This window comes from Thermothelomyces heterothallicus (assembly GCF_042370625.1).
Source record: "Thermothelomyces heterothallicus CBS 202.75 unplaced genomic scaffold P884_scaffold_50, whole genome shotgun sequence".
NCBI lineage: Eukaryota > Fungi > Ascomycota > Sordariomycetes > Sordariales > Chaetomiaceae > Thermothelomyces > Thermothelomyces heterothallicus.
Window position 1 is genome coordinate 21024 of NW_027192611.1, and position 11668 is coordinate 32691.

General features: G+C 52.6%; 4 protein-coding genes across 4 annotated transcripts; 2 read left to right on the forward strand and 2 right to left on the reverse strand.

The window, feature by feature from the left end:
• Window positions 1-3554: 3554 nt before the first annotated feature.
• Window positions 3555-5118, reverse strand: P884DRAFT_288365 (P-loop containing nucleoside triphosphate hydrolase protein). Its single transcript, XM_069443943.1, has 2 exons — window positions 4925-5118; window positions 3555-4854 (listed from the first exon to the last, which is right to left on the reverse strand). The coding sequence occupies exons 1-2, from the start codon at window positions 4955-4957 to the stop codon at window positions 3979-3981; spliced, it is 909 nt and encodes a 302-aa protein (XP_069293156.1). The 5' UTR covers window positions 4958-5118; the 3' UTR covers window positions 3555-3978.
• A 268-nt stretch (window positions 5119-5386) lies between these two features.
• On the forward strand, window positions 5387-8110 carry P884DRAFT_109074 (uncharacterized protein). The gene has a single exon (XM_069437067.1). It carries the CDS (start codon window positions 5710-5712, stop codon window positions 7933-7935), a length of 2226 nt encoding a protein of 741 aa, XP_069293157.1. The 5' UTR covers window positions 5387-5709; the 3' UTR covers window positions 7936-8110.
• Window positions 8111-8843: 733 nt separating this feature from the next.
• P884DRAFT_213355 (cytochrome P450) lies at window positions 8844-10477 on the forward strand (the record flags this gene model as incomplete). Its single annotated transcript, XM_069439207.1, has 2 exons — window positions 8844-9151; window positions 9247-10477. The coding sequence occupies 2 exons, from the start codon at window positions 8844-8846 to the stop codon at window positions 10475-10477; spliced, it is 1539 nt and encodes a 512-aa protein (XP_069293158.1).
• Window positions 10478-10542: 65 nt separating this feature from the next.
• On the reverse strand, window positions 10543-11089 carry P884DRAFT_109079 (uncharacterized protein). Its single transcript, XM_069437068.1, has 2 exons — window positions 10648-11089; window positions 10543-10584 (listed from the first exon to the last, which is right to left on the reverse strand). Exon 1 carries the CDS (start codon window positions 10956-10958, stop codon window positions 10671-10673), a length of 288 nt encoding a protein of 95 aa, XP_069293159.1. The 5' UTR covers window positions 10959-11089; the 3' UTR covers window positions 10543-10584; window positions 10648-10670.
• Between the last annotated feature and the right edge of the window lie 579 nt (window positions 11090-11668).

The following is an 11668-nucleotide window of genomic DNA, read 5'->3' on the forward strand; positions in this document are numbered from 1 at the left end:
CAGACATTCTAAATGAAAAAAAAAAAATCTTAGGGATATAGTATAGGTATAGGTAGTAGGACGTTATATAGGTAGGTATAGGTAGGGGGGGAGTTCGTAGGTTATGAAAAGAGAGGAAGTAGGAGTCGGAGAGAGGGAGAGAAGGAATTTATACGTATTTAGAGAGTAGGGCTAGGGAGCATATATAGGGCCTAAATAATGACCAGGCCCTACTTCGAACTCGAATAAAGGCTAAGACCTATATAATGTTAAAATAAAGACTAGGACCTACACGAGACCTAAATAAAGCTAGGCCGTACGTATAGACCGCTAGTATATATAGGACCCGTTACTATAGTGACACTAGGTAGACCTACCTAGGCACCTGACTAGAAAAAGAGGGGGGGTATGTCACGGGCCCAGGCTCTACCTAGGCTAATCGATAACAGGCTATACCCGGTTTTGGACCGGACCTATATACGTTTATAGGGCGTTTATAGGGTACGTGCTTAGGACCTGGTTAGGCTCTAACCCGAAGCCTAACCGAACCCTAACCGGAGTACGTATATACCCCCTATATTAGGAAATGGAACCCCTTCCGGTACCTATACTTACTTTCCCCTCTTTCTTCCCTTAAGGTAGTTGAATAAAACATTGTACGCTTATCTATAGTTGCTATAAGGCTAGTATATTACAATTTCTTAGAAAAGTATAAGGTAAGGATCTATATATAAGGAGATCTATAAGATATTAGCTTAGTAAAAAGTATATATATAGTTACTCTAGTGGTATAGTTGTTCTGTATAATAATAGTAATTGTAGTATATTTCGACTTAGAAGTTAAATAATTTAATGTAGTGTAAGTGTTCCTTAATGCTAAATGACTAGAAGATAATCCTATTACCTATAAACTACTAGAAGGATTTAAGTAGCTAGGAAAATATATAGAGTTATAAAGAGCTTTATATAGCTTAAGAGACTTGCTACTCTTATAGTATAAGGAGTTTTACAAAACGCTTTTGGAACTCGGGATAAAGCTATCAGGAAAAGAAAAGTACCTCTTCTTAAGCTACGATAAGCATGTCATCCTGATCTTCTATATCGATAACTTCTTGATCTTCTTCTATAAAAGTAATACCGTAACGGCCGAGCATATAATAGAAGGAATCAAAGCTTGTTATAACGTCTATAAGTAGGGTAATATTAGTTAGTTCCTTAGGATTAGAGTAATTCGAGACCGAACTACATATAAGATATAGTTAGTCTATAACTAATATTTTAGAAAGGTAGTAAGAAGATATGGACTAGATACGCCTAGCGTGTATAAACTAACTCCCTTAAGCTATAAAGAACTAAAGAAGTTTAAAGGGAGTACTACTAGTATATAGATCAAAGAGTATTAGGAGCTTGTCGGATCAATCCTATACTATATAGTTATATTACGTCTAGATGTTATATACGCCTGTTTAATATTATCCTAATACCTAACTAACCTAGGACTAGACTACTTGTTAGAGGTATAGCAAGTAGTAAGATATCTATTTAGGAGCTCTTACCTATTAATCTAGTATAGGGGCGAGCAAGCGCTAGATAGTCTAACGCTTATAATCGCTAGGGACACTTCGTATATAGATAATCTAGATATATAATATTTGTTATAGGGATATATTTTCTTCCTATTTAGAGGTCCTATTACGTAGAAGGCGTCGCGCTAAGATACTATTATAACGTTAAACACTAAAGCGGAACTTCTAACGCTCTCCCTTATAGTAAGAGAGGTTATAGCGCTTAAAAGGCTATTTATAGACATCGATCTTAAGCTCGGAGAACCCTAGAATATTTACTATGATAATTAGCAAACGATTAGACTAGTAATAGCCAAGAACGAATACATTAATACTTACCTACGGTATATAGATATCTATAATATATAATTATACTAGGAAGCGGCAAAAGAAACGTTTAAAGCTATATATCTACTAACTAGTTAGATGCTAGTAGATAGGCTTATAAAATAACTTAGCCGACAAGCCTTCGAGCGCTAGAGAGTACTCCTTAACCTCTAAGATATTAGTTATAGGCTTATATAACTAGGGGGTAGCAAATAAGTTAAATTCGAGAAAACAAACTAGGGCACGTATATAAGTACCTAAGATGCTATCTAATACTCCGCCTAGTACTCTTAAATCTATCTATATAATCTTCTACTATTAGCCGTCGCTAGGATTAATAGCTTTGCCTTTACCTTTATCCTTATTAGGAGATGGTATAGCGCCTGATACGTCATTAGAAATGCTAACACGAGCCTTACGACCTTCCTTGATCTTACCTAGCTAGTAGAAGATATCGTAGATAGAGCAGGCAATCTTCGTAAAGCATGTAAGTTTAGCCTTATTAACCTTATACTTCTCTATATCGTCCTTAACTTGCTCGGAGGAAACACTAACGCGTTTAAGGTTATTCCGAAGAACTATATACAATTTCTTAAGATCCTATATATAACTGTTAACACTTCTATCTCGCCTATATGTTAGGGGTAGAGGGTAGGATCTAGGGACTTATAGAAGCCTTAGCACTATCTAATAGAGCCTTTGTTAAATCCTTTGCCAATCTAATATAAGAAGTAGGACTATTCTAATTAGTATAAGTATTACAAGAGTTATTAGATATATAGGTAATCAATATATATATCCTTACACTTATCGTAACTATAGGTATAGTAGTAATAATAGGAGCTAGTACCGGAATAATTACGATATTCGCTAAAGGAATATCCTATTAGAGCCGACTATATATATATTCTATAGGGTACCTTATAAAGCTTACTAGCTTTAATATTACTATATTTAGTTAGCTTAAATGACCTTAATATGACTAGTAGAGCGCTTGGAAATTGTAATAGAATCGCCGTCAAATTAATTAAAAGAAACCAAACCACACGAATTCGCTTAAAAACGCTAGATTCGTAAAATCGCTAGAATACCACAAAATTAGCGATAGAATAAGTACTTATAGGGTAGACCCTTTGGTATACTTACGCTTCCTAGGCATAATAGGAGCAGGAGCTAGCCTAGCAATAGCTATAGTTAAGCTCGAAGGAGCTATATTATTTATAATAAGTATAGATAATAAGTTATCTATAGATATAAGTATAGAAAGCGTTATCCTATTATTATTACGATTAAAACTATTAATCCTATCGCTACTACTATTATAGAGGCTATATTTAAACTATAGCTTCAAAGGAATCGCTCCACTATACTCGACTCTTTTAGACTTCCGAATACAGAAGGCAGGCCCCCTAAAAGAGCTATCAAGGTAAGAGCGACAAAGGATATAACACTAGGAATAGCATCACCACAAAGCGTAGTTAAACGACTACCGCGTTCAACTAGGGGGTGTGTCAGAAGCTGTAGAGCTTCTAAGAGTATTAGCCATATACGTGCCACAGCGTATAAGGCGTCGTCGCCAACGCATTAGCCAGTTCCTTTGTCTATAAATATTAGTCGTTTTTGTCTCCTTTGTAGATAGTTTAACAAGGCACTCTTTTCCTTCGTATAGCCACCCACTGTAGACTGCTTTCAATGCTCCCGGAGCTCCCACTGCGTTCGGCAAATACGGTTATAACTGGGCCGGATGGGTGGCGGTGTTCTTGGATAGGATGTTTCTGGAGAAGGCACACCTTCTCTCTATGCTATGTATGTACCTGACGTCTAGACCGCATAAGGGCTAAAAGTAGACCATTTTCTTTCCCTCCTCATACCCAACGTCAATCCCCCCCGGGTCCACCACAGCGATATTGATCATTCATTTCTAGTAATATGTTCCGGTAGCAAGGAAACAAATCATTCTCCACGGATTACTTTGATTCAGGAGCATAGCGCGTAAAGGCAACAACACCAACAAGCGAGTCACAAGATGGGCGAAACCTGGAACATGTGCAGGAGGCGTAATTGTCGTCGAGTGAAAAGATGACTCTTGTTTCTCTTCTGGCTGCTACTATGCCACATTGGCGACCACATCAGCTGTGATGGTGCTAAAGATTGGTGCAAGAGAGCAACTCCTGTACTTATGAACAAGGAGTGCGGAGTCTCGTGTTTCGTCGCCCTCGGCGGGCGCATCCGTAGGAGACGAGATGTCCTGCCCATTGATGGAGGTCCCTGCGGGGTATCTTGGACTCTTTCCGGTCTCGATCAGAACCAGAAACTGGGGATCGATGGGGACCCGCCCCAGAAATCGGACGTTGAAGTCGTTCGCCATGACCTCCCCTCCGCCGCTCATGAAGATGTTGGTGCACTGGCTGCAGTTTGGGCAGACGAACCCACTCATGTTTTCAATAACGCCGAGTACGCGGATTCCAGTCTTGGCACAGAAGTTCAGCTCCTTCCTAACATCGGCCGTCGCGACAGCCTGCGGTGTCGTCACGACCACGGCGCCGGCAAGCTGCCCCGGACGCGCCTTTTGCAGAAGCGTCTCGGCCAAGGAGATGTGCTCGTCGCTGGTCCCTGGCGGCGTGTCCACTAGGAGGTAGTCCAGCTCGTCCCAGAAAACGTCTGATAGAAACTGCCGCACCATTGCTGTCTTCTTTGGTCCCCGCCAAACAACCGCGTCGCCCCGCCGTGGCAGGAGGAAACCGAGGCTCATGACCCGAAGCGAACCAACACCGGCAGATCGGTCGGCCTCGTGGACGGTGATGGGCAGCCACCCGCCCGGGGCTTGTGTTACTTTTGCATCTTCAATCCCGAACATGCGCGGGATGGAGGGGCCGGTAAGGTCGACGTCGAGAACACCGACGGAGTGGCCCGCTAGGGACAGCGAGAGCGCCAGCTGTGTCGTTACGGAGGATTTGCCAACCCCTCCCTTGCCGGAGAGGACCTGCCGGTGAGGGCGGTTAGTCAAGTTCCTGGTCGACTGGCGGGCGAGGGTGGGGAAGAAATGTGCTCACCAGCACAATGTGCTTGATCTTGGAGAGCGACATGGAGACCGAGGGTAACAGTATCGCGTGAAGCTGGATGGACAGGGAATATCCGAACAGACCAGGAGGATTTAATGCAACCGCTCTGGTTCGTCCCTCAGGGCGGTTGTGGATATGCCATGTCAGCTACAAACATCGTCGGCGGCGATGGCGTTCAGCTTTTTCTCCGTTCCTGCTTCGACAATTAATCAGCCCCTCCATTGATCGGGCCTGAACCGGCGTGCTTTATCAGCAGGTGGAGCCACCTGAACGCTAAGTTACAAGTAGTTAGTTGTGGGCTAGTAACTACCAAGCCACGAGAAGTTGTTCCAGCGCCACAGCGGTCCGTTGTTGGGGCCCAAGCACGCCCAGTCGCAATTGCCAAGCCGATGGGGTTCCCGGTCGCGAGAATGGAGTACACTGTCCAGAGAACTAACGTGGTAACTTGGCACGCTCTAGCACGCAGTATGGACCTTAATATCGACTTCAGATGCTTGCGGGTAACAGCGTAACAAAATTACTCGATGGCAGTCTGCCCCGGGAAGAGTCCCCGACCGACGCATCCGAACACCCGCCCGTTTGAGCCAACGCGATCTGCCCGACCATCCTACAAGTCGATTAACAAACCTTTCTGACGCCAAAGTCTTGCCGCGGCTCCTACAAGCAACATCGATCGGCGTCTCGGCTTTCCCCGCGACCAGATATCTATCACCCTCCGAGTGATGTCGAGTCGAGTACGGTAGCTTTTGCCCGCACCATGACAATCGCCGCGGCACATGATGGACGATCCATGGGGCTCACCATGGGCAACAGCAGAGGGGGACAGGGAATTGAAACCCGGCTCACCCGCCAAATCCGACATTGTCCCCCCTCCGCGCGCCTTTCTATCCGCGTCCAGCTCCCCCCGCGTCCCTGCTATTGTGGAACAGTCGCCATGGGGAGGTGACGATGTAGGATTTGGGGAATGGACAGCGCCGTCTGATGCAGCAGCGCATTCGGTATGGGCGGCGCCATGGGGAGGCTCCAGTCCGAATTTGCCGGCCACTCCACGAGACGACCTGCTCGGTAAGAGTAGCCCGATCACACTGCCCGGCAGCATTGCAACCCCCAAGCCAGCCAATGGCTCTCGACTTCGACAACCGTCACCGGATCCTTGGGGGTCCGGGTTCTCATCACATAGATCTTCCCATGACGCTGTTACGACCCCTCGCCTGGTCGTCGAATCAGCCTCTCCTGCCGATTCGCCCATTGATACGCCAAAGGAAAACCCTTTCGGGATCAGGGAAGAGGCAGTGTGGGACAAGCTCGAGACCAAGACAGAGGAGTTCACGGCCGCTGAGACGACGACGATTCCTGAGCCAACCTCTGCGACACGCGACCCGACCGAGGGCGAGGGTGTCGAAGACTATGAGACAACGCCAGCCTCAGTCTCTGGCGACGATGCGCGCTTGAGCATCGAATCGAATACGCAAACCCGGGGGGACCGTTCCTCGACGCCGTCCAACGAAAATACCGACCATGAGGGAGAGCGGCAGGATTCGCCAATCACACCGGTCGACGAGGAGCAACGGAGTTCGAGGTTCAGGACAAGGAAGCTTTCTGGAAAAGTTCAAGAGCTAGTCGTAAAGTTTGACGGTCTCGCCAGGGCTGCCAGCGAAGAACATCTCCCCATCACCCGGTCCCGCAGCATTAGTCCATCGGTATCCAGCAAGAAGGACAGCGGCGAAGATGACCCTCGAGATGCCCTAGACGACGCCGACTTTGGGGAGTTTGAGGATGCAGACGCTGTTGCAGACGGGAATACAGATGAGCGTGCGATGGAACCGCCATCGCAACCGGAGCAGCCGGCGCCAAACCAGCATCGAAGAGAGCATTCAGGTGCGAATGACGCATCCACGGCATTGCTACCCCCGCTTCCTGACTCTCCCTCTCCGATTGCCAAGTTTGGACCTTTAGACTTTCACGTTGATCTCGAATTGGTGACCAAGCTGTTTGCCCCCACCGCGGAACTGTCCCACGAGGCCATGGGGGATCGCGAGGTCTTGGACACTGTCATCAACGACAGCTTCACCGAGATTTCACAGAGGAAGACATGGTACCGAATTTCCCGGCTGGGTTCGACTCGCCGGCACGATGCCGGTGACGACGAAAGCTACAGGCGGGTCGCCTGGCCGTCTTCAACGGTTCATGATGAGACCATCAAGATTGTGCGCCGGTGGATGGAGGAGGATTCCATTGCCGGTCGCGTCGCGCTCGGCGGCGGAGTGTCTAAAACCCAGAAGAACATGTTCGGTTGGGATTCCTCCGCTGCGCCTGTCGCTCTTGACGCTGTTTTCAAGAAGAAGAGCTCGCACACGAGAGCGGCATCATCCCAGCCCCCCCCGGCGTCCACGCTATCGTTGGAATTGGCCGATGCGTCTGCAACACATTCCCCACAACGCCCGACACATCGTGCCTCGGGCAGTGTTGGGCCTGCCGTACCCACATTCGGTTGGAACACCGGCTCACTCGCGCCCAGTTCACAGACGAGTACCACGGGCATGATTCCTGAGCCGCCAAACGCGACCGCTTCCGCCCCCGCCCCAACCACTTCACAAACCGCCGACGAGGACGATGACGACGAGTGGGGCGAGATGGTATCCTCTCCCGTCACCTCGCAGCCCACAACAGCTGGCGGCATCTTTTCGCAGACAGGCGGACCCGCCCCAACACCATCCGACGCGGCAGCCCCATCGGTTACGGAGTTACCTCCTGCCAAGCCAGCTCCCCAGGGCCAAGCATCCACCATCAACTCTAAATTTGTGGAGCACCCGGGTGGGAGCTTGGGGTCGGAAGGCTCCGCAACCAGGTCTCTCGAATCAGCAACGACACATGATCTCTCTCAACGTCCGCCGCCACCGGAGGCAGGACAACCTCCCAATGCCGATTTGCAAATCGCTCACGAGCGAATGGCCGAGCAGATCCTAGCCAGTCTCCCTGATCTCTCTTACATGCTCCGTTAAGTGGTCCCCAGCGGCCGGTCAATTTTGAGTATTGCTTGCGCGCCAGTCCTATTTTTTGTAATATCTATTCAGAATCTCTTCGAATTGGTCGGCCTTGACGGTGTGAAAGCTGAAGCTGGCGGAAATGTTGTCCATGTAGCATTCTGGCTGTTCTGCGACCATACTTCTACGGCGCATGCGACATTCTTACCGCGCCGAGTTGGGGCTCCATACTGTGTATGCACAAGGCTGATGATGTCGGGCGAAACCGTTTGCACTAGCGGGACGCCTAACCCTAAATCGACGGCATGCCCCCTTTACAGCGGGTTTGATTTGGACAGATCGCTCTACCTCGGACGCTTCTGGATGAGATGCCTCGGATACCCACGATCAGGATACTGATTGCCCTGGGCATCTTCAGGGCGGTTGAGAACTCGGAGTCGCGAAGAAGCGCGGGGGCGATCCAGCAAATAGGACGCCAGGCTCGGTCGCCCCCAGCGCTCTCCACAATCTTTCCCAATGCCGCCTCCTGTTGCCGGGGAGAGCGGGCTCCGCATCCCCGCATTTTCTGGGGGGTGGCGTCCGTCAGCAGAAGAGCCAGAGCACGGCCCCGACCCCGCGAATCTCAGAGTTCCCGCGTCTCCGAGAGCGCGTATTGAGAAGCCGAAACTGATACCGGGAGCAGGGTCGATCATCGCCGCCTTTCCTAGCCTGGTTGGAGGCTCTGTTTCGGCCTTGGTATGGTGAACTGCCACGCGGAGACAGGGGGCGGTGAGGCTCATCCAGGGTGTGATTCGAGCCAGAAGCAGCGGGCTAGCCCTGAGTAGGATAAAAAACTGGCGAACTGCCGACTGCCAACAAGCATTCCCCTCTTCTCCTTCTCCTGTCGCAAGCTCCCAAGCAGACTGCATTCTGGTAGTCAGTCAGTCATGGCCATCGTCAACTTCATCCTGTCACCCTGGGCGCCGGTGGCCCTCTTGGCTGCGGCGGTGGTTTACTATGTCTACCCATACCTTGTGACCTACCGACACCTGAGGCACATTCCGGCGCCGTTTCCAGCCCAATTCACGAATTGGTGGTTGCTGTTGGTCTGCCGGCGGGGCAATCGATACGAGACGGTGGACAAGCTGCACAAGAAGCTGGGCCCGGTCGTGCGTATCCAGCCAAACCACGTCAGCCTCTGCGACGACGCGGCCATTCAGGTCGTCTACGGCCATGGCAACGGCTTCTTGAAATCGTAGGTCAATCAACTTTGGGGGGGCCTGACTTGCCCTGCATGACATGACACACGACATGAGAGGACATGAGAGGGGAGACTGACAGGATATTCAGGGACTTTTATGACGCCTTTGTGAGCATCCAGAGGGGCTTGTTCAACACTCGGGATCGCGCCGAGCACACGCGCAAGCGCAAGATCGTCTCGCACACCTTCTCGGTCAAGTCGGTCGCCCAGTTCGAGCCCTACATCCACAGCAACCTCGAGCTCTTTGTCCGGCAGCTGGACAACCTGATCGCCCGGTCGACCAACCCCGATGGCGCGGCCCATTTCGACTGCCTCCACTGGTTCAACTACCTCGCCTTCGACGTCATCGGCGACCTGGCGTTCGGCGCCCCGTTCGGGATGCTGTCCTCGGGCGCCGACATGGCCGAGGTCCGCGCGTCGCCCGAGAGCCCGCCCATCTACGCGCCCGCCATCGAGATCCTGAACCGCCGCGGCGAGGTGTCGGCGACGCTCGGCATCCTGCCGGCCCTCAAGCCGTACGCCAAGTACTTCCCGGACCCCTTCTTCAGCCGGGGCCTCCAGGCGGTCGAGAACCTGGCGGGCATCGCGATCGCTCGCGTCAAGGCCCGGCTCGAGAACCCGCCGCCGTCGCACCGCAAGGACCTGCTGCAGCGACTGATCGAGGGCCGCGACGAGAAGGGCGAGCCACTAGGGCGGCAGGAGCTCACGGCCGAGGCGCTGACGCAGCTCATCGCCGGCAGCGACACGACGTCCAACTCGTCGTGCGCCCTCCTCTACCACGCGGTCCGCACGCCGGGGGTGATGCAGAAGCTCCAGGCCGAGCTCGACGCGGCCATCCCCGCCGACATGGACGTGCCGACCTTCGACATGGTTCGCGACCTGCCCTACCTCTCCGCCGTCGTCAACGAGACGCTCCGGTTCCACTCGACCTCGGGCATCGGCCTGCCCCGGCAGGTGCCCCCGGACGGGCAGGGCGTCCACTTTGGCGGGCACTACTTCCCCCCCGGCACGGTGCTGAGCGTGCCGACGTACTCGATCCACCACTCCAAGGAGATCTGGGGCCCGGACGCGGACGAGTTCCGGCCGGAGCGGTGGGAGAGGCTGACGCCGAGGCAGAAGAACGCCTTCATCCCCTTCAGCCACGGCCCGCGCGCGTGCGTGGGGAGAAACGTGGCCGAGATGGAGATGAAGCTCATCGTGGCCACGTGGGCGCGGCGGTACGACGTGTCCCTGAGGCAGGCGCACATGGATACCAGGGAAGGGTTCCTGAGGAAGCCGTTGGGGCTGGAGATTGCGTTGAAGAGGAGGAAGAGGGACTGAGACTGAGCTGGTTTCGATTTTGTAAGGGGCGCACACGACGTAACTCTGCACATCCGTATCAATGTAAATACATATTATTATACACACGACCGCCATATCCCAATGACCTGGTTTTAGTTATTAGGTACCGGCACCAAGCTTGCGAACAAAGATATTTTGGCTTTGCATACCATCTCTGCTCTGGATTGAGTATTCACATTAGGCTGACCCGTCCCTTCTCGCTAACGGCCGCGAGGCCCTTCATGACGAGCCAGCCGGCCAGGACGGCGTGAAGCCACCTGCCGAGGGGGCGCTCCAGCAGCAGGGGTGCCTCTTCGCCCTGCCTGCGCCACATCCACGTCTCGTTGACGAACACGACCCGCCCGTCCTCGCCCCGCGTCTCCAGCCCGGCCACGACGATGCCCCTCACCACGGCCGGGACGCCGTGGTACGCGCGGGGCGGATCCAGCGCCATCTCCACGCGCTCGTGGAGGCCCGGCATGCCGCTGCCGCCATCACCGCGGTACGCGACCGTCCAGAAGCCGTTGACGCGGTCGCCGGGGCGGAAGGCGAGGCCGCGGATGAAGTGCCCTCCGAACGTCCTCCGCGCCTCCGCCCCCCCATCGTCGTCGTCGTCGTCGTCGTGGCCGCCGATCGAGGCCCAGAGCAACCAGGCCTGCGGTGTCCGGCTGAAGGCCGCCATGGTCGCCCGGACGTAGCGGGTGACGAGGTCCGGCAAAGCAGCGGCGGCGGCGGCGGAAGGGGACGGGGACGGGGACAGGGACGGGGACGAAGATGGGGGTGGGACTAGGGCCAGGGGCTGCGAGACGACACGCTCGCAGGCGAGAACCCATTCGGACCCGTCCTCGTCGGCCCGCACCTCCTCGGGGAGGCTGACCGGCTTCGGGATGCCCGGTGGTATATCCGATGCGGGGTGCCTTGTCTTATCGCGGACGCCGGTCACGGCGCTGAGCCTGGCCGACACAACGCGGTCGAGGTATAGGAGGTAGGTGACGGGGATGGCTAGCGGTAGGATGGCCAGGCCGATGGCGAGCTTGGAGGGGACTAGAGTGCTGAATCTCGTTGTAATCATGTTGGGTGCTTTTGACTTTTTCTTTTCTTCTTCTTCTTCTTCTTCTTCTTCTTCTTCTTCTTCTTCTTCTTCTTCTTCTTCTTCTTCTTCTTCTTCTTCTTCTTCTTCTTCTTCTTCTT

Bases quoted from the DNA above. Each gene is read 5' to 3' on its own strand.
- P884DRAFT_288365 (XM_069443943.1), bottom strand. From the start codon at position 4,957: ATGTCGCTCTCCAAGATCAAGCACATTGTGCTG. The intron at 4,855-4,924 runs GTGAGCACATTT...CCTCACCGGCAG, and splicing joins AGATCAAGCACATTGTGCTG to GTCCTCTCCGGCAAGGGAGG.
- P884DRAFT_109074 (XM_069437067.1), top strand. From the start codon at position 5,710: ATGATGGACGATCCATGGGGCTCACCATGGGCAACAGCAGAGGGGGAC.
- P884DRAFT_109079 (XM_069437068.1), bottom strand. From the start codon at position 10,958: ATGCCGGGCCTCCACGAGCGCGTGGAGATGGCGCTGGATCCGCCCCGC.